We start from the raw sequence: 23,135 nt of genomic DNA, 5'->3' as shown, positions 1-23,135 counted from the left end.
CAAAATATCATCTAGTAATATTTCCTTTCCAAAAGAGAAACACTGATATTTGCAACTTAAATAACTTGGACTTCAAATATATCAACTTGAGTCTTAAAATTGGGGTATTTTTAAAATTTGAATTATTTAAAATCATCTACCTTCCATTATCTTTTCATTTCTATAAAATAACTTCTTCATCTCTCTAAATAATGAGGTGATGAAACCCAGCAATTCACCCAAGCAGCCCTCACCCACTTTAGCATCAAGGTTTCACACAGCCACCAATTCCACAGTTGCACATGCAATAAAAATGAAGTATGTGGTTTAATTCCAACTCTTTATAAACCATGTCTCCTGACCATGATACACTCGGATAGATTTCCTTTACTCCTCCTCTCTAGAGTCATTTGTTTAGAGGCAAACATCGCAAATAAAGCTGACTTTATTTAAAGATCCATCTTAACTGTTTTCAGTAAGTTCTATCAGCATTTTTGTTTTTGTTTTTTAAGATGGGGTCTCACTCTGTCACCCAGGTTGGAGTGCAATGGCATGATCTCAGCTTCCTGTAACCTCCACCTGCTGGGTTTAAGCAATTCTCCTGCCTTAGCCTCCAGAGTAGCTGGGACTACAGGCACATGCCACCAGGCCCGGCTAATTTTTTTGTATTTTTAGTAGAGACAGGGTTTCACTATATTAGCCAGAATGGTCTTGATCTCCTGACCTCGTGATCCACCAGCCTCAGCTTCCCAAAGTGCTGGGATTACAACTTTTCTGTCCTTTTCAGCCTTCTTTTCACGGACACTGCCTACATCCTGTAAGGCCAACCAAAAATGGCATATTTTCCATTTAGCCTACCCCGATCCCCATGACCGAAACTTCTCAGTCCTGCTTCATATTCACACTGTGTTTATACATCTTAGGTAGCACTGACCACTCTCCACCTTGGACAGATAGGCCACCTTGGATGCTGACGATGGCTGATTCAACCAATCTGTCTGGTCCCTTCCTCTCAGCATCCTGTGTGTTTCTCCCAAAGATGCACACTGACCAAAACATAAACCTTCCGAGAGAGGAGGCACTCTTTCATTAGGGATTTACAAACAGCTGAATTCCCCTTTCAAAATCCACAAACACTCTGCCCAGTGACTTAGATAGTTCTAGCCATATTCCCACTAATGAGTATACTCTTTGTGGAAATGGATCAGGTCTGATTCATCTTTGGACCTCTTACTGCAAACAACTGCATTTCTGAATGTAGTTAAATAAACATTAACTGAATTAAGAATGTCTTCTCTACTATTTATTTTTGAAGCAGTACAGTAGAGTATAGAAACATATACATATATATGTGTATATACACATATATGAATCCTCAAATTTGGAAAAACATTTTATTCTGCTATGCTCCACCTACCTTCCAAATTCTCCATTTGTTAGTTACTTCCCAATGTCTTACATGAATTCCCTCATATATCTACCTCCAAGTCCTGGCTGATAGCTTGCCACTCATGATCTACACACTATAAACTATAGTTTTTACTGTCATCTATGATCAGATCACAGACACAATGACTTTTCTCCTTGTTTTCTTCCTCGTTATTTTTTTTTAATAGCTATAGAATTTAACAGTGGTGTTGGAAGAGTTTCAACAGAAGAGTTTAATTGTTCAATATTATATAAATTAGTAAAATGGCTACAGCAAGGTTATTATGGGCCCAGGTAGTATTGGCTCAAAAGTCAGAAAGCTCTTGACCACTGCTGCATTGTCACCACAAGCTCACCATACACCAGCTTTTAAATAGACTATGGTTCGTTGGCTAACTTACCTGATGGTTTTGAAGCCCACATGAGGGAAGACTACTAAAATTTTTAAAATCTGATTCACCAAGGTTGGCTTTGGTAACCAAGGTTTGGTTACCAAAAGACTGAGAGGCAGTGTGGCATACCAATAGAAGCTTGGTTTGCAGAATCAAAATACCTGGGTGCAAGTCCCATCTCAAACTATTTAATAACTATATGACCCTGGGTAATTTATTTGACTTCTCTGTGCCTCACAAGCCTCAGTTATAGAGTGAGCATAACAGGATACCTGCTCATAGCGTACTATGATGATAAAATAAGGTACTGAAAGTAAAATGCTGAAAATATTCCTCACACATATAAATGTTAGCTCCTCTTACTATTATTATTATTATTATTGCATTGTCCTGAATCATAGATGGCAATAAAAAGGTACATGTTGAATAATGAATTTGGACTTTGCATCTAGACTATGAGCTATAAATCCCATATCCCATTAAATGTAACCAAGACTCTAGAGAAAGGCTGATTCCAGGTATGGACAGGAAATGCATTAAATGATCCTGGGACATGGTACTGTTCCTAAAACCAAGGAAGCTCTCAAAACCTCATGGCTCATAACAAATGGAGACAGACACCACGTGGAAGAGGTTACAAGTGGTTGGAGGTGAAACAATATGAACATAAGAAGAATGATGACAATGTATTGAGAAACACATAACACATAAAAACATAATAAGTAATTTCATAATGATACTCTCCAAGAAAAGCACTACTACAGCCTATAAAGGTTGCTAAGGCATCTGCTTATCATTCTGAAAACTTACAAATAAAGGCAAATTCTCAAACATGTGTCATGTATTTGTTGGGATGAAGGAAAGGTCTCTTTTAGAAAAATCATAGCTAGAAAGAGTAAAAATTGGAAATTGACTCTTTGCAACCCCTAATGCAATAATAGACTTTGGCAAAAACCTTTGATAGATAATAGATGAAAAGCTGATGGTGAACTTGATGATAGATGCATTGGGATGACAGTTCCTGAACCCACTGATGTATCTTAGCATCACTGAGAGTGAAATGGTTGATATCCTTTCCTGTGATGGCAACAGGATAGAAATACACAGCACTGCCAGTGTATCCCTTTTACCAAAAAAAAAAAAAAAGAAAGAAAGAAACCTAAATATAATTGAGTCTTTGTGTCTAAATAGCAGTTTACAAAAAATATGGGCAATAAGAGAAATAATTTGGATACATGGTAAGAATCAGCCAAAATCAAAATATGGGAAATCCTATGGGTAAACTAATCCAATTTCATCAATAAGTAAGTGGCCTGACAAAAGGGGACACTGTTCTAAATTAAGAGAGACTTAAGAACTAGGTCAACAAAAGGCAGTTGTGAACTTTGGATTCTGTCTTGAAAAACAATAATAAAAAAAAAAGGTACATTTGAGACAACAGGAAAAAATGTTAAGTCATAATATGACTGAGATAATGGTATTTGGGTTTTTTTTAATGTTACCTTTTATGGAAGCGTAATGAAGCATTTACAGACTAAGCGGTATGCTGTCTAAGATTTGTTTTAAAGTATTCCAGCAAAATAAAGAAAAGGGAGGAGGTTCCACTACCAGGAAGATGGGGTAGATGGGGTGAGGCAGGAGGAAACGGATGTGGCTCTGACGAGGGACCACAGGGGAGGCTTGTGGGGATAGAATGTTCTGTATCTTGACCACATCAAGGTCAATATCCTGGTTGTGATTTTGTACTACAATACTGAGGGGAAACTTTGGAAAGGTGCCAGTGATTCCTCAGTATTACTTCTTACAGCTGCATGTGAGTCTCAAAAGGAAAAGGTTAATTCACAAAATGAAAATAGGATGTGGCAGGAGATGGATGAATGGCAGAAAAGCTGGTGGCTATACGATTCGTTATCATCTTTTCTCTTTCTTCATTTGCTTGAAAATTTCTATAAGAAAAACGGTTCCTCAAGGTTTAGAAAAGTAAACTTTGCCCTACACACTGGTATTATCTCTGATTTTCGTAACTGGTGTGTCCGCAGACTTTCAAATTCCCACGCCACTAGGTTATTCTACACGTTCTTGCTAGCTGTTTCTTTCTAAAATACTATTTCATTTTACTCTATGATTCCTTTGCTTAAAAGGAACTCTTCTACTTCAGGATAAAGTTCACGGTTATTTAAAAAAAAAAAAAAATCCCTCCACAGTCAGGCCTGAGCAGTTGTGTGTTCATCTCCTATCTACTCTCTGCATAAACTCTGCACTTCAGTTAAACTAGACTCATAATTCCACGGATATAGTTTTGGACATAGTACCCGTGCATGTATGCCATTATCCTGCCTGCTACTCTCTCTCTCTCCTCTACCGACCTAAATATCACCCATTTTTACAAAGCAGAACAAAACCCATCTTCTTAATGAAGCTCCCCCTCTATAATAAGATTCGTAAGAGTAAGGATCATGTATTTTATTACAATGACTACTAGCCGTCCTCAGACAATCGAGGCTTTCAATGGAAAGCTGTGGATTTAACTGAATGAATGTTTAATATAAAACCTTGGAGAGATTACAAAATTTTAGAAAAAAATTTAGAAGTAGAAACGTTAAAGAGATTTAAAAATAAAAACTGGAATTCAGTACACTTGAATTTCAAATAGCAATACTATATTTAATTTGTTTTGTCACCTTGGGTAGCTCATTTAACATATCTTGGTATTTGGTTCTAAAATATAAAATGAAGTACTAGGCTCCTCATTTTTTAATATGTAGATACTATACTTGCCTCTGGAAAAAAATATCCCAAGGGTTTCCATAGACTATAGTTTTATTCCTAAACATTACTCATCAACAGAGGCTAAACTTTATATAAAACACCCAAAGCAAAACAGTATCCCTGATCCACTAGTTTTTAAATAAACCTGAGTCAACGAGAATGAATTACATGATGAGTCTGCAGACCACAGGAAGTAGGAATACCATATCACTTAAAGGTATTGAATTTGACACATATTTCCTGAAGTGCCTGCACCCTAAGGGAGGTACAGTCTCTCTTCCCATAGCATTAAAAATCTGCCATCCCAGAATTTGACGCCAACTGTCAAAGATGTACAGTACAAAGGCAGAAACATTTCATTTCAAAGATTATGACCTTGTCAAGAAACCACTAAGGGTTCCCTGAATACTGAAACAGAGACTCACAAGGACAGGAAGCGCACTGGGGAGAACACAGAAAGAGATTAGATATTAAGAGAATAAATACTACTTTCCCTTAAGGAAAGAATGTTGCTCTCTAAGCAGGCCTGTGTATTCAGGAAGGTCATGACTCACAGTCTGCCTTCCAGGTTGGAAGTGGCAGGAATCTTAACCAAACCATGAAGCCTGTACAGTTTGCCCTGGCACAGACCCTCTGAAAATGCACAGGCTGGAAAGGAACACAGTTGTATAAGAATCGGCTATACCTACCACTAGTACTCAGTGAAACTTGGGAGAGCACCTATCAACAAGAATATCATTAGCACATGAATGAGGAAGCAACATTCCTGCTCTAGAACTTTGATTTCATTAGGATAGGGAGGCTGGTTCCAGGAGAGAGCCCAGTGCGGGAAAGAGATGGGTCAATGGGATGAACTGTGAAAGCTACGCATAGGGCCTTGGGAATGAGTGAACCGAAGTCATAGAACCCAAAGACTAGTCTCGGGAGAAAAGCAAGAAGCAGCAGTTCATTTTTCTCAGCACTGGCCCAGCAGCACCAGAGTCCTGGCAGTTACCTGAGGTTTCTTCACCTTAATGATCCAAGTGGGCGGGACAATAACAGCAGCATGAGCCCCCAGGGAGCAGGGTTCCTCAATGTGATGCAGCATGAAGCAGGTCACCTTATTGTGAAACTGAAGAGAAAAACAGCCCAGTAAACAATTCTGGTCAAAGAGAAATGCTGCAGCAAGAAGGGATAAATATGCATACACGCGCGCGCACACACACACACACACACACACTCTCATTGCATGCACAAAAACACATATGCATGCACACATGCACAATGGGCACATACACACGGAGGACATGCTTTCCTCATCACCACCCAGCCTGCCCCAGGAGATTAGAGACCAGACTTTGAGTTTATTCCGGTTTACAAACTTATAACATTGATAACAAGAAATCGGGCTAGCAGGATGAAGCCTGCTAAAACTTTCTAATTGTTGAATGGAATATTTACATAAAAGTGTTAGAGTCTTGGAGGGTTCTATTAATCCTGATTTCACACAAAATTTTCGCACATATTTCCCTTGACCTGTGCTGGCCATGGATTTGGTTGATTTAAGGTAATGTTGAGAAGGAAATGAACAGGCAGAAAGGCAGTGCCTACCACCTGCCTTTCCTTTTCCTATCATAGATACAAATCCTCCCAGGTTGTCTTTCCAGTTTAGAGAAGGCAGAAGAGAAGCATGATGTCTCTTCTACAGAGCTGAAAATTCCAGAGGTAACAAAGTACAAAGAGATTGCTTCTGTTGGGTTTGTCTAGGGCTGCTAAAAAAAAAAAATACAATGAGCCTATTACTCTTGGCAAGTCTAAAGTGATTTTTTTTGAAAGGAAGTGAATATAGGCTAGCAATCATAACAATACCACAGTATTAAGGTCTTAACTCTATATCCCAACAGTGACACTCAGACTGGTGACCTCAGACCAGTCAAGTTTTCAACCATCTTTTGTGTGACTATAAAGTGACAGTGATGTGCAATAACACTCATTTTTCTAAAAAAGGAAACTAAAATCAGCATTACACAATAATTACAGGCTTTAAGTTTTAATCATGGTGATTTTTAAAAACGTAACTTAAGTTTCTTGTTAGATTTACTTCACATAACTATATAATTTATCATTTTAAGTGGAGCAATTTTAAAAGTAAAAAGTATCACTGATAATCATCACATTGAAACAACAAAGACAAATTAGGACTGTCTCAAAAAAAACTGGCAAATATGGCCACCCTAATTACATTACATAACATTAGAGAGGTTTTTGTCTTCATTTCTGCATGTCTTCAAGATCTGCTGTGATCTAGTGGCTAATTATTAATCAAGCCATTGTGTATAAAATAAAATAATTAATAATTCTGCCTGCCACCAGTTATTTGTGATCTGCAAACAAATATACCAGAAAATGTTATTAAGTTATTAACATTTGAATACCTTTTTTTTTTTTTTCTTTTGAGACAGAGTCTCGCTCTGTCACCAGGCACCAGGCTGGAGTGCAGTGGCGTGATCTCAGCTCACTGCAACCTCCGCCTTCCAGGTTCAAGCAATTCTCCTGCCTCAGCCTCCAGGATAGCTGGAAGTACAGGTGCACACCACCATGCCCAGATAATTTTTTTTTTTTAATTTTAACAGAGACAGGGTTTCACCATGTTACCGAGGATGGTCTCGATCTCTTGACCTCATGATCTGCCTGCCTCGGCCTCCCAAAGTACTGGAATTACAGGCTTGAGCCACTGCGCCTGGCCTGAATAATTTTGTATTTTAAAAATACAAAATTGTTTTAAATTGCTCTTTTTTTTTTTCTTGGCAATTCAAATAAACTCTCAAATGCATGACCACTGCCTTTCTAAAATGTTTGGGATCGAGGAGACTGCCTATGTCAAGCCTCTCAATGTATACTTGAGTGATCTCCACTCTAGAGACTCAGAGGTACATCCAAGATTACACAGCTTTTAAATGGTGGAATCAAAACCCCAACCCAGGAAACCCAGGTCCCAAAATATTCTTTCTCCTGCACCATTAAGGGTCACTTATTTGTTTCTTGGTTGGACATCAAATGTCCTAGAAGCAGTTGACCTGGACTGTTAAAACATATCACCCCTGTAATTTGTGTTCAAATCTTTTGTATCTATCGTCCCTGCAAAAATCACCTTCTACAATATGGGAAATTGGGAAATTCAAAGATAGGTGGAGCTGACCAAAGCTGTACCACCATGGTCAGGTGAAAGCTGTCCTTTGTCGTGATTCAGTGGACCATAGGTTAACAGAAAAAGCACACATGTTCAAGTGGAATTGAGTTTCCAAATTAATTGAACCTGGAGAGACAGCCTGGTGGCTGCACAAGGTGGGAGCAGATGCAGCCTGTCCTAGCACACCACTGCCCAGGAGGCTGCCCCACCAGGATAGGAAACCCAGGAGCAAAGGTAGTAGCACTGGGGAACCCTGGACTGCAAATGGAGATATTGCCTTGATGGTATAGACTTTCATTCAAGAACTAGGATGGTCTTATATTTGTGCACACATTCTTGAACAGATGTGCAATAATTATTTGTGTAACAAGTAACTGAAAATAAATGAAAATGTCAGGAATAAAAAATATGTCAGGATCGTGATGCAGCAACACTGAGCTTTCCAGACCACTGCACTCCTAGCTAGTGACAGCAGGTTCTTCTGACATGTAGGGGGTAGGAATACTATTTGATTAAACTGCATGAACTGCCAACATTTAAATGGTTTTCACCCATGAAATGTCAATTTCGTATGTTTCAACTAAATGAGTCTGTGCCAGCCCTACGGCCTGTGTGGCTAGTTTAGCATGATGTGTGTAGTGGTATGAGTTTTCTGCAAACCTTTAACCTCACCAAAACACCACAGCCTTTTCTTTGCAGGTCCCCTGTGCAAGGAAGGGATTACATATTCCAACTTATTCAAAAGAATAGGGAGATTGAGAGATTATAGCAGGCATCTGCAAACTTTTTCTATAAAGGCAGAGGGAGTCAATATTTTAGGCTTATGGGACCATCTGCCTCTGTTGCAATTACTCAGCTTTGCCACCGTAGCATGAAAGCACCTGTAGACAATATATAAATGCAAAAACAGCCACAGACAATATAGAAGTAACTGGGCATGGCTACATTCCAATGAAACTTTATTTACAAAAATAGACGGCAGCCAGGCTTGACCTATGAGCTGTAGTGTGCCAATACCAGGGTTAGACTATACGTTATCCGGTAAAAGAAAGAACAGGCACACTGGCAAACAAATAAGAAAATGTAGCATCTGGTAGAGACAGAGGAATTAGGCTCCAAGTAAAGTGGGAAAAAAAGGTAGATGAAGAAAAGTAAATAGGGACATTACCATCAGATCCTAATGCATATATATGTTCAAATGTGAGAAAAAGCTACATTTCAATGAGCATACAGACAACATCCAAACCTAAAAAAGCATACAAGAACCACTCTTCTTGTCCTCACACTTAGCCCCAAAATAAAAATTCACGCACATTAAAACCAGAAGAACCAGGATTCCTGTCCACCTGTGTTGGTGGGACACCTCTTATGTCACACATGTCTTTGCTTCTAATGTTGCACCTTCCTACCATAGGAGGAGTTCTCAACAATACAGAGGCATGGGGTCGGGGGGATAATGTGATCTAGGAGTGAGAAGCCCTCAACTCTAGTCCCAGTATTAGAATTAGGGGAGGATTTTCTAGTCTTTGACTCCAAATCTCAATGTATATAAAATACAGAAGTTAATTTCTCTCTCTAGTGTATCCCAGCTCATCTACACTATTGTTCCATAGCTTCAGTTTGTCTTTCTTACTCCAAGGGCCCTATATGAGAAAAGCAATACATTAAATTAGGAATGCCTTCTATTTACGGAAGGAACTCAAGTAATGACATAAGCATATTTTGACAAAACATGAGCCATTGCTTTATTCCATGTCAAACTTACCGCCTGCTTGCACCAGGAACAGCTGATAGCCACAATCTCTTTACTGTGGAAGGAGAACTTTTGCTGGAAGCCCTGGGATATTAGGACAAGAGACAGAGAATTTAAAACCACCTCAGTTACAGCACACATTTGCCCTCCTGAAGTTCAGTGAAGTGACTAAGACCAGAACTGTCACTGAAGGTGAGGAGAACTGCAAATGCCACATGGAGCACCACACTCTCCACTTTCTGCTTGCAGTGACTATGCCCGAAGCGTTTTGAGTGTGAGAGAGAGGAGGTGCTGGTATTTCTTAGACCACAAACTACTCAAAGTCGGACACACCAAAAAAAGCTTTATGAAAAAATAAATGTAGTTCTGATATATTTTTATTATAAGCAAAGGAAAAGCCACTATTGGTTCACATGGTGCTGTATAACAATAATCATTCATCTCAGAGGTTCTGTACAACTTCATCACCTAAGAACCCAGAAAAAAAGAAATGAAATATCAGAGAGACAATAACTAGAAGTCAGGGTCTGGGAGAAGTCCAAGGGTATAGTAGTAAATTCAGCCACTTTCATAAGCCCCTTGAGATGTCTGCACTCAAAACAAGCAGCTTTTAATGTTTATTCTTTATCAGGAAGCAGCAATGAAATCAACGAAATGGTAAACCCAGTCCTCTTAAAGGAACAAGCTGAATTACTTTTCTATCAAGAACGGAGGAGGTGATTTTGGCTGCCGCTGTCCCTAAATAATGGCCAGAGAGAAGTATGTAGTATTGCTCAAAGAATTTTTTTAGCCTTCCCAAAGCTCATCCATTTCCCTCTGCCTGTGAAATTTAAACCCAAACAAAAATTTCAAAGCAACCAGAAAAAATGTTAAAATGGAGCTTTTGTAAGGTGATCAAAAGAAAACAGAAAGATGTAATAGCCAGGAAAGCTATCCAAAGCACTGGCTAAATAAATCTTGCTTAAGATGTACAGACAATTTTAAGTTGAAAATCAATTACCACATTATTAAATGATGTCCCAGTGGCATTTTTCTGTGCCCATAATCCCTGCCCATCTGCAGTACTTTGTATGCCACTGGGCATTTTCTCCTTTTGAGCCTCTCTTCTCTCTTGATTTCCTAATACACCATTCCAGTTCTCTTCCGCCTCTCCAGTCATCTGTATGTGCACAGAAGACCAGGACTGGTTTCACTATTTTTGCTCCAACCTCAAATACCACTTTCAGAGACATGATGTTAACATCAGACTCTCCTGGGTTTTAAAAAAATGTATCCATCAATATCTCATTCTCAAAAATCTAAGTGATATTTTCACTCCTTCTGCAGAAAAAAGTTAACATAGCAAGCCTGAGACTCCTTAGAAAGACTGCTTGCGGCCGGGGGTGATGGCTCACACCTGTAATCCCAGCACTTTGGGAAGCTGAAATGGGAGGATCACCTGAGGTCAGGGGTTCAAAACCAGCCTGGTCAATATGGTGAAACCCCATCTCTACTAAAAATACAAAACTTAGCTGGGTGTGGTGGCACGTGCCTATAATCCCAGCTACTCAGGAGGTTGAGTCAGGAGAATCACTTGAACCCGGGAGATGGAAGTGGCAGTGAACCGAGATTGTGCGACTGCCCTCCAGCCTGGCTGATAGAGCAAGATTAAGTCTCAAAAAATAATAATAATTAAAAAATACAAAGAAAAGAAAAGCTGCTTGCAAGTTTTGTCCTTGGTTGGCATCTGGGAACTTGGATTTCAGGAGGGTTCTCCAATTCCCAGCACAGTTAAGAGTGTCTCACTGGGCCTAAACTGTTTGCACAGGCTGGGCACAGTGCCTCATGCCTGTAACTCCAGCACTTTGGGATGCTGAGGTAGGCAGTTTGCTTGAGGCCAGGAGTTTGTGACAGACCTAGGCAACAGAGTAAGACCTTATCTCTATATTAAAAATTAAAAAAAAAAAAAAGAAACTTTTTGCACAAACAATGTAGTTTATGCTGAGTATCTGCTGTTCCTCTGAAAGTCTGGAATTTTATTATGTGCAATGCAGAGGGTGCTTATGTGAAAAGACCTCAATAAAAACTCTGGACACTGAGTCTGTAATTCAACAGGTAGACAATTGACAATATTCCTTCCACATGTGTGTCACAGTACATTGCTGGAGGAATTAAGCGCATCCTGTGTGACTCTGCTGGGAGAGAACTCTTAAAAGCCTGTGCCTGGCCTCCTCCAGACTTTGCTCCATGAGCGCCTCCCTTTGCTGATTTCACTTTTTATCTTTGTGTTGTAATAAACTATAGATGTTAGCACTATAGGCTGAGTCCTGTGAGTCCTCCTAGTGAATCACTGAACCTGGGGTGGTCTTAAGGACCCCTGATATGCTCCTCTTCTCCCAGATAATGACTCTTGCTATTTCTTCTTCTGTCAATGACAGTATCTTTTCCCCAAGAGAAAAAGTGCATGTGTCACACACACACATGGACTTAAGCACTGCATCAGGTTTGATGTCCATGTGTTTACTATTGCAGGGCCAGCAACAGCCCCCACAGCCCCCAGCACCTGAGAGTTGCAACTGCCTAACAGGAATAGCTTACAAGAGGACACAGAGTCTAGGGAGCCAAAGGGTTAGGTATGCAGGTCTTTTCAAAGATGATGCCAAACTGTTCAATATGAAATAAGATGGCACCAAAACTGCAGAAATGACTTCACATTGCAGCCATTTGAAAATGTCCTCATAATCCCCCAAGCCATTTTTCAGAGAACAAAAAAGAGATAGATAAAATTCCTCTTGAGAGCTACGGCTACACTTTGTGACTACTGTGTGAAGGAAGAAAAGAGCAGCAGAAGCTAAGGTATGACCCAAGTGTCTCTGTCCAGCTCAGTATTACACTCTGCTGATGGTCACCTCCCATCTGGATTTTTGCTCCATTTTCTAAGTTGTCCCTTCACTGACAGTCTGCTTCTCCCTTTATTCCTCACTCTATCCTGGGCACTGCCACCAGGTAAAATGATGCTTTCTAAGTTTCTGCCTCCCATTCAAAATACTTAAATGACACTTCATTCCTTACAGATTAACAGAATAAACTCTTCATGCCACCCATAATCTTTCCATCAATTTTTCAACATCTGTCTTCCACTTTGTATTATAAATTCCCGTCCATAATGAGACAGGTCTACTTATATCCACAATATGCTTTATTCTTTCATAGTTCTTTTACTTTATTTATTTATTTTTGGCTCTTTTCTCATTCTCAACATACCTTCTAGAAACCTACCCCCATTTCATAGGCAGTATCTAAATGTTGCTTCCACTAAAAAATCTACAAGAGTCTTCCAAAATCCCCTCAACTCACCGTGATCTCTCCTCACACAGGCCTTGCCATCTATATCTACCCTTGCCATTGTAAATTAGCTGTCCTATGTGGCTGCTTATTTTGTGTGCACATGTATTATCTCTCCAAAGGAATTATAAGCTCTTTTAAGGGGGTCAGTCCTTGTATAGTTCTTAGCAACTTGGCATAGTTCTTTGAACATCATAGGCATGTCATGATATTTTCTAATTAATTGAACAAAAAGTTGCTGCTACTTTCTCATGATCTAATTACAAACTTCATGCTATTCAGACATTATAAGCCTTACCCAAGCCACCTGAAAATATGTCTCCTCACAGCATCCTTCCAGGCAAAAAAACTAACCACTACAGGCTGGGCACGGTGACTCGTGCCTGTCATCCCAGCACTTTGGGAGGCTGAGGTGTGCGGATCACAAGGTCAGGAGTTCAAGACCAGCCTAGCCAATATGGTGAAAACCCGTCTTTACTAAAAATACAAAAATTAGCTGGGCATGGTGATGGGCACGTGTAGTTCCCAACTACTTGGGAGGCTGAGGCAGGAGAATCCCTTGAACCCGGGAGGCGGGGGTTGCAGTGAGCCAAGATTACACCACTATACTCCAGCCTGGGCAACAGAGTGAGACTCTGTCTGAAAACAAAACAAAACAAAAAACCTAAACCCTACAGACACTGCAGGGATGGTACAATTGCAATATTCATTTTTAAGTCTACAATACTGAAATGCTGCATGGCTAAAAATCAATACAGTAGAATTCATGGCATGACAGCAGTAGCAGCCATAACTAGAGGTCTGCTAAATGTTATGGTTTTAAACGTATAATTGTAAGTCTTAAATGCAGGACACCATTCCCTCCACTTAGCTATCAGATGGCTGTGCATCAAACAGGAGCTGAAGAGAGATGGCAAAGCTCAGAATCGTTCTTGGATCTTCTTGTTGGCTGAGTGATCTTAGGCAAATCCTTTAACTCTTCTAACTTCCTCTTTCATGTGAAAATGGGAATAATAATACAAACCTCTCCTATAACACTAAGTGGTTATAAGCATCAAATGAGGCCATGCATTTAAAAAAAAGCCAAGACCCATTGGTATTCTACATCCAGATCCATCTCACATGCAAGGATACACAAAGACTCAAAACAAAGGGATGGAGAAAAATTTACCAACCAAATGGAGAGCTAAAATAAATACATAGAAAGCAGGCGTTGCAATTTTTGCTGATAAAATAGATTTCAAAGCAACAAAGATCAAAAGAAGCAAAGAAGGATATTACATAAAGATAAAAGGATCAATGTAACAAGAAGAGCTAAAGATCCTAAACATATACGCACCCAATACAGAAATACCCAGATATATAAGACTTATAAAGAGACTTGGACTCCCACACAATAATAGTGGGAGACTTCAACATCAATATTAGATAGATCAATGAGACAGAAAGTTAACATCGATATTCAGGACTTGAACTCAAATCGGGAACAAGTAGACTTAATTAACATTCATAGAACTCTCCACTTTAAATACACAAAATATACACTCTTATCAGTACTACATCACACATATTTACAGGTTTAAATGAAATATTGGTTGGCTGCTTGTTAATTATTTTCTTCCCTCTTTTTTTTTTAATGTCTCTATTATTAAACACAATTACAGGCATTCCCAGTTTTAGACTGCATTCTAGCCCGGGCAATAAAGCAACACCCCTGTTCTCTCTCCCTCTTCTTCTTCCTCTTTCTTCCTTTCCTTTATTCTTTTCTTTATTCTTTTTCTTTCAAAAAAAAAAAAAGACACACACACACACACACAAAAAAAAAAGTCTTTAAAGCACTTTACTTATTTGTGCATTTAATGTGTTTTTATATAAAACTAAGGAGTGCTTTTATTGCCAAGATCTATCAACAGGAACCTCTTCTACCATCTTGCTAAGAAAGCTTTCTAGTGTCTAATATGTAACTACGTGATGCTCTACTAATGATACAGGGTGAATGTATTCAGCCCCACCTCACTACTAAATATTAGCCCTCAGGCTTCTGGGAGAGAACAGATACAATTCACTGTGGTACTGACAGGCAGAGTAATACCAGAAACAAACAACAAGGCCAATCACGATTGGGGCACTGGGTACTATGCTTATGCAGTATTGTAGAGGGACCCTGGGCAATGAGCCCGGGGGTAATCGACTCTGTGCTTTGTTTTGGATTCTGGTCTCACAGACTCACAGCAACCATGGCTTCAGGCTTATCATCGAACGCAGAGACCTAAATAGAAGCACATCAGAGCCTTCATGGATCAAGTTCCCATAAACCACCTGCTATGGGAAGACATTGGCCAGGCTCTCAGCATGCCAAAAGAACCAGATTCCAAATTACTCATTTTTAAATGTTGGCCCAAATCTGCTATTATGGTACTGACAGATGCCCTGACTGAAGTTCAACTGATTCTATGATTTTTAAAGAGCTGTTTAGTTCAGCACTGTCAAAGAGGAAAATAAGGATGGGAGGCCAGATGCTTTGGATCCAACTGACTTCAGAATTAAAAATACCAAGAACATTGAGGAATAAGGTCATTTCTCTGTTCTTTGAGATTTTTCAATCAAATTGAGCCTTTGGAATAAAGTTTAAACCAGATTTATTTTGAGTACTAAAGCTTTGTTGCCTTCTGATTTCTTTTGCCATCTAGGGCAGGTACCAACTGGCACTCAGTTTTACAGCCTTGGCTGAAACTAGAAAAAAAGAGCTTGACTTAAAATAAGCTGAATTTATTTCATTATGTCTGTATTTAACTTTGTTAGGGGTGAGAGAATACTCTGACCATGGGCTGATTCGATCCAACACAAGAGCTAATATTCCTCCTGCCTCCAAAACTTCAAACAACAAAATAAACCTCTCCATATCCACTAGCATGTTCAAGGCTCATAAAGTATTACAAAGGACAAATCCATGGAATTATCAAATTAGACTGACTCAATTTGCTTTCATTAATATTTATCTTAAAACACAGAACTCCAAACATTTCTGCACAAATACTACCTATGATTTTTTTTAAAAGTACTTTTACACATTTTATATTTCATTTCTAAAATCTTCATCATATCTTTAAATAATGGCAAAGTTAAATTTCTAGCAAAATAAGACTAAAATTTTAAAATAAAACTATTAGACCACCTATAAAGGTAGCCTATGGGACAGAATAACATAGTGATTTGGTACTCACTAGTATAAAAGAAAATGTTTCCATTTTCACTTTGCTAGAAGACCTCAGACTGGTTGTGGGGTTTCAATGTAACCATTTTCAACCCACCAAAGTTGATAAGCAACTGTGATGTTTCGGCATCTCACCAGTAGAGGCATCTCACAAGTAGAAGCAGATACGCAACTGAGACCTTCACTCAACCCAGGTACAGACCCACACCAACCTAATTGAAAACTTTTTTGACTGATTAAAAGTGGCATTTGTTTTAACCAACTATCTACTGACTTATAGACTATTTCCATCTCGTCCAGAGTGTAGCCTTCAGTCTATAACTAGTAAAACCCACCAAAAACCAAAACCCTAATACATACACAAATTATTGGCTTTTCCCTTCAACAAATTATTCAGCCCAGCTTTTCACAGATACGTGTATGTGTACCCTTGCCTGGTAACATGATTAATGTGAATCCTTGAAAATTAGGCTGGTTTGATAATATGCCTTTTACTTAATTTTCCCACAGTGTAAAAATGGTAACATAGTATTCTAGATTTTGTAAAACTAGAGTTTATGTACTCACAGAAAACCTAAGTTATCTGAATTTCCTAAATTTTCTATACAAATTTTACTAGTCTTAAGTTAAAATTGTTATAAATACTTAAGATCTTCAAAATGTAAACATATATTGGATTATAATAAACAATATCTTTATAATTTTTGACAGTTCTAAAAGTTATGTGACTCTAGATAGTTATTTTATTAAAATCATCTTTGAAAAATCTAAATGCTTGTCTCCTCGATTTAATTACAGTACCATTTATGGATTTAATAAAAGGCTCTGAAAGTTTTTCAGTGCCCTTATTGTCCATAATATTTTCTTATCCCAGGGAACCATGGATTCATGCCGATAGATTGATATTTTATTAAATTCCTCTATTCTAATATTGTTGGTAATCACAATATATTATTAATCAAAGCCAATCACCCCCATCATCCTGAGAAAGGTTTTGCTTTTTCCATTCATTTATCTGAAGGCTCCTGCTACAAGCTACAGATCATTCAGTTTTCTGGGGAAAAACATCAAAAATTTAAGGCACAAGATTCTTAGTACAACTTAACAACTCTTACCACAAATGTATCATATGGTATAAAAAAAACACACATAACTTCCATGACATCTTCATTTCAGAAGCAGATGCTTTCATGGAATTAGACAACTTAACCCAAGACCTTGGAATTGAGAGAGACACCTATAACAATGGCAACTGATTTACATTTTAATTTACATTTACTATTTTTAGCTATGATATTTATATTTCATATTGCTATGACTATCCTGATTCTAGGACAAAAATACTTTATTCAGATAGTGTTATATTCAATAAGGTCAAAATTATATATGGACCTTTACCTGCTGGGTTTATATCTTTGTCCTAAAACACCAGGAAGGTTTCTTTATGAAAGTATTATCTTAGTGATACAACTAGCTATAATTATGATAATGCTGAACCATGAAAATTAATTTCTATCTCTGATTAACTCATAATTAATAACCTTACCAATAAAAATTATCATTTTAATGCCAATAATATTTGCCAAGCAGGGATTTTTAAAACCAAAAAGAAAAGACTAGTTAAAATAGTTTAAATATTTTTGAAAGATAGGATTGATGCTAACAGAGTTACCAATGACAAATCAGTTAAGCCATCTAACCGATAATCTTGCTGATGGTGTGACATTACAAGAAATAGTTGGTTTTACTCTTAACCCTGAGCATTGATAGCAGAAAATGCTCTTTCGCTAGTAGAATTAGCTACACTTCCTTTTTGTGTAAACATAGACTATTTCACTGTACTAACTCCCAGACAACTGAGAAGGAGACTTTAAAATTCCCCAGAATTACTCAGATTGTGCCCCTCCTTGCTTCATGAATTTATGTCAAGGTGATATAAGCATGTAATATATGCCTTAGACAAAGAAAGGAATCTGCTCTCTAGAAAGAGTTTTGACTTCACTTCAGGGTTTTGCTACATCTCCTCTTCCCGGTGGTATCTCAAATGATCTAACAATCTTTCCAGAGCAATGTGCCTGATCAGGGCAGGGGAAGAAGCTGCTAAGAGAGAAAAACATAACATCTCAAAAGAACTAGCTGCAGGACCTAACCAATGTGTACCCGCAGAAATGGGAGAGTGTCAAGGGACTGGATCCTGAGGGTGAACAATAAAGAAGGCAGTACTTAGAGCTGGATAAAGAAGAATTTCCCATTGTGGGGGCACTCATCTACAATAGAGGATTTAACACATTATCAAGAACCCTAGAAGATGATGATAACACTGGCGTGGCTTTTCAAAACTTGAGCAAAAAAAAAAGAACCATGTTAAGTGAAGTAAAAATGCCTGAATTGCTGTGACAGAGGAAGAGGCAAATCAAATCTCAGAACTGAGCAGGCTAGGGCTGCTATACAAGATACAGCTGAAAAGCCCATCAGGTGACTATGATCTGCCAGAGGCCTAAAGGACACTCTATTTACCAAAGAAGTAAAAAACAGGCTAGTGAGAAGAGTAACAACATTGTTGGAAAGCTCAGAGGTGGCTCTCCCTCATAGGTTAGCCCTGATGCTAGGAAATGCCTTACAGATTGAGCACTCTGACATTCATTGGAATTACAGAATTCTAAAATAATATGGATTATGTGACAGCACTTAACCATCAAAACAAAGTGGGTGCACTTACTGTAAGACTGAAGTTGTAGCCAAGGGAGCTTGACCTAGAGAGCTATGGAAATGGTTAACATAGCATGACGTGGTTCATGGATTATCATGGATTATCAGATAAAAGAGATATTCCTCAATTAATAGAATCAGAAGACACCAAGAATGGATGATCAAGAGAGAGATGAGGGCAGATGTTGCAATAAAAAGTCATAATCTTTTGCTCTGTTTCTCGACCTAAGCCAGTTTTCAAAGATGGAATCCATTGATTGAAGGAAAGGGTAAGTTCCCAGGAGAAGAATCTTACAACACAGCAAGAGTCTATAGTAACACTTTTCTGGTCTTTAACTGAAAGGACCTACATTCATTTACTTCAGTAGTTATACACTGAGGAGAGAGAAATGTCCAAATATTCTAAAGACCAATGGACAAATGTACAAGTTGACATGTATACCCTAGGTATGAAGCAGCACCTGGTACCCTAGAGAACCAGGTATCTAACAGTCCTCTATTACAATAAAGATACAAGCTAGGCACGGTGGCTCATGCCTATAATCCTAGCACTTTAGGAGGCCGAGGTGGGCAGATCACAAGGTCAGGAGCTTGAGACCAGCCTGGCCAACATGGCAAAACCCTGTCTCAACTAAAAAATACAAAAAAACTAGCCGGGTGCGATGGTGCATGCCTGTAGTCCCAGCTACTCAGGAGGCTGAGGCAGGAAAATCTCTTGAACTAAGGAGGCAGAGGCTGCAGTGAGTTGAGATTATGCCACTGCACTCCAGCCTGGGTGACAGAGTGAGACTCTGTCTCAGAAAAATAAATAAATAAATAAATAAATATGCATGAGGTCCAGCTAAACAAACAAAAAGCAGGAGTCCTAGACCAGGGCTGGTTTTCAGAGAGTCCACTGGTTCCACAAATCCATCAGGATGAATTTCCCTTGTCATCAGTTGTGTAAGTGAAAACTGGCACAATCCCAGGACTGGTTTCTTGGTCTGTTGTGTAAGAGGAAGCCCAAGTGAAACCCTCAGACCATCCTTCCAGCCATAACCAAATCAAAATCAATGCCACATTTTCAAGACGTCATAGGTATTAAATTTATATTGAATTAATTTTAAAAGCTGTGACAATGGTATTGTGTTTATATTTCCAAAATTATCTAAGTGCCCCCTTAAAGACTAAAGGAAGCAGGAAGCAGAGGTGGTGTACCCCAGCATATCCTCATTTAATTCACCAGTTGAGATCCTATAAAACCAGACTGGAGAATGGTGCCTGAATATCACAAATTCAACCCAGTGTACTCTATTTGCAGCCCTTGTGCCAACTTTGGAATATTTCAGCCTTAAGTACATGACATGTGGCCACTGATTTGGCAAATGAATGTTTTTCATCCCTCCCTGAAAGGAGGATTCAAAACTATTCGCATTTGCTTGCAGTTTTAACAGTACATTTTTACAGACATGTACTAGGGCTTTCAACTCTTCTGAATGTTATCTGATATAATGCAAAGGAACCTGAATGCGTGAACATTCTGTAGAACATCATTTGGTCCGCCATATCAGTGGCATCACGTTAAAGCAAATGAGCAAGAAGTGGGAGGTACACTGGAGGTCCTGGTGAGAAAGAAGGTGAGAGATAAACCCTGTGAAGAGTCAGGGGTCCCACCTGTCAATGAAGCTTCTACGGTTCAGTGGTCCAAGGTATACTAGAATATCCTCTCCAATCTAAAGAAAAAAATATTGCATTTCATAATTGTAACTACTAAGAATGAAGCACGGCACTTTATTGGCCTTTCTGGGTTCTGGAGGCAGTATATTCCACATTTAGAAATGTGATCAATTTATTAGAGGACATTAAATGCTGCCAGCTTAGAATGGTGCAGGAAACAGTGTCGCACCAGGTCAGGCCTGTAATGAAAGGTTCCCTGTTACTCCATGTGATTAGAAGTTTAGAGAAGGGAAAAAGATGCCCTGTAGTGTTTATAGCAAGCACAAACAGGAAAAGCAACATAAGCTCTAGGATTCTGAAACAAAGTTGTGGTATCTGCAAGAGGGAACTATATACCTTTCAAAAGTATTTTCTGGCAGGCTACTGTGCCCTGGTGGAGGAATACCTGTCTGTGAATCACCAGGTGTCATGAGCTGAGTTCTGTCAGATCACTATGCCATAAAGTTGATTGAGCCCAGCTTCAATCCAATGTTACAGTAAGTGGGACCATCTGAGATCTGAACAAGCAGTACCAGCCATGCATGAGTAGGTGGCTCAGGTCACCTACAGTATCCACTATTATTACATTACCAAGTCTCTCATTCAACTCATCCATGGAAAAATGGGAGTGCTGAATGACCAGCTCAAAGAGGAGGAAAATGCTGAGACTGGTTCATGCACGGATCAACTGGGTATGTACACTCAGGCCAAAAGTAAACTACTTCTGCACTGAAGCCTACTCAGGAGTACACCTTAGAGACAGGAAAAGTAAGAAATCCTCCTCATGGGCATAACATCGCGTGGAGCAACTGAAGCATCCCATTTATGCAAAAAGAGAGATGGCTTGGCATAAGAATACACAATGACTTACAGGCAGTGGTAAATGGCATGTCTGGTTGGCCAGGGCCCTGGAGGAAAACAGGAGGTCTTGGGAAGAAGAATATTGAGGAACATAAGAAAGTAAGTGCAAAGAGTGAAGAATGCTGATATTGCACATTAATTCCTACCAGAGCATTCCCCTTTTAAAAACTAAAAACTTAGACATAACGCAGATGCCATACTGTGTCATGAGCCATCCCATTGATGGATGGTGCAATGGGCTTGTAAGTGCACTACCCATGATGGAGTGATGGATGCTATATGTAGGTCCAATAGCACGGGTGTACAGTCACCAAAACTGAGCCAGCTCCTGCCACTGCTGAATTTCTAACCTATCAGCAAAAGACACCAAAGCTGAATACCCAATATGGCACCATCCCTCAGAAAGAACAACCAGCTTCTTTGAGGCAAACTCATTACAATGAACCTCCTCCACTTTAGAAGGGACGGCAACTCAACTTGACTGGAATCAGTGCATATTCTGGGTATGGGCGTAACTTTCCCTTCTTCAGGGCCTCAATCAGCACCACTACGCCAGGGCTTGCAAAATGTCTGACCCACGAACATAGAATCCTGCACGACAATGTGTTGGACCAAGGACATTATTTCATAGCATAGAGGTGCAGAAGTGTGCATGTGGACCATGATATCCACGGGACCTATCCCAGCCTACGCCATCCAGAAACTGCAGGCCTGACAGAGAGATGGAATAATCTTCTGAAAATATAACACTGGCTTCAGCATTGAGAAAATATCCTATGAGCACCATCCACCAGACTCATTACGTATACTCACTAAATCTATAATCATTTCATGGTGATTTATCTCCATGACAAAAATACATAAATACAGAAACCAGTGAGTAGAAGCAGTGGTGGCTATGCCTACGGTGGCCTCCTTGGGGAGGTCCCCACGGCTCTGGGCTTTGAGGCTCTAAATCCCAGATGGAGAAATTCTTCACCATGGGGCATAACAGGAAGCTCTTAAACCTTAAGCTACCACTGCACCCAGTTACTTCAGGATTTTTGTGTTAAGAGACTAGCAGGCACAGAAAGGAGCTAGCATCCTGGCAAGAGTAATTGATCCTGATCGTTAGGCACAGGTCTAGCTGTTCTCTGACAATAGAAGCTGGAAGAATACATCTGGTAACCAGGCAATCCACTGGGGCATCCTTTGTAATGCTATGAACAATTTTAATATAAATAGACAACTGCAGCAGCCAAGACCAGGGAATCAGACTGTTGAGAGGTAAGGGTCTTTGTCCCCTTCTGGTCTAGGTGACAGGGAGGTCACCTAGACCAGAAACACTAGTTGAGAGTGAGGTGAATCCAGGATGAGTGGTGGAGGAGAGAGATGATGAATATCAGTAGCAGATGTAAGACCAGTAGCTACCATGGGGGCTATAGTTTATCCCATGTCCTTCCTCTTCTATGTTTCTCAGGAAATGCAACCAACCAGAATCCTGGAAGAGCTGTTCTAAAAATGTATGATACAAAACAAGGGATTCTGAGTAGCACCGGGAATGGACAGTATTGAATACTGTGGCTCTCAACCCAGATAACTCTGCATCAGGCCCGAGGCACTCCTCTCATTCCCCCAGTTGAGAGGAGTCTTGGAGGCTGAAGGTCTTCAAATGAGTCACCCTTCCATCTTCAGGAATTGCCCAGAGCCTAAAAGAGTCACCTGATATAGCTTGGATATCTGTCCTCTAGATCTCAGGCTGAAATCTGATCCCCAGTGTTGGAAGTGGGGACTGTTAGGAGGTGTTTGGGTGATGGAGGCAGATCCCCTGTGAATGGCATGGTGCTGCACTCACAGCAATGA

The 23,135-nt window shown here is 39.5% G+C and overlaps 1 protein-coding gene across 2 annotated transcripts in view; it reads right to left on the bottom strand.

Moving 5' to 3' along the window:
• Window positions 1-23,135, bottom strand: part of DGKI (diacylglycerol kinase iota) — a 450,254-nt gene that overhangs the window by 217,641 nt on the left and 209,478 nt on the right. For both annotated transcript variants that reach the window (XM_037729856.1, XM_017504298.2), the window contains exons 7-8: window positions 9,503-9,574; window positions 5,563-5,679 (exon numbers count right to left, since the gene is read on the bottom strand). In XM_037729856.1, the coding sequence (XP_037585784.1) occupies window positions 5,563-5,679; window positions 9,503-9,574 (189 nt within the window). The remainder of the gene's footprint in view (window positions 1-5,562; window positions 5,680-9,502; window positions 9,575-23,135) is intronic.

The sequence above is a fragment of the Cebus imitator genome, unplaced genomic scaffold (assembly GCF_001604975.1).
Source record: "Cebus imitator isolate Cc_AM_T3 unplaced genomic scaffold, Cebus_imitator-1.0 Scaffold319, whole genome shotgun sequence".
Lineage (NCBI taxonomy): Eukaryota > Metazoa > Chordata > Mammalia > Primates > Cebidae > Cebus > Cebus imitator.
The sequence above is the reverse complement of the archived record's forward strand: the minus strand, read 5'-3'. Positions and strand labels throughout refer to the sequence as shown.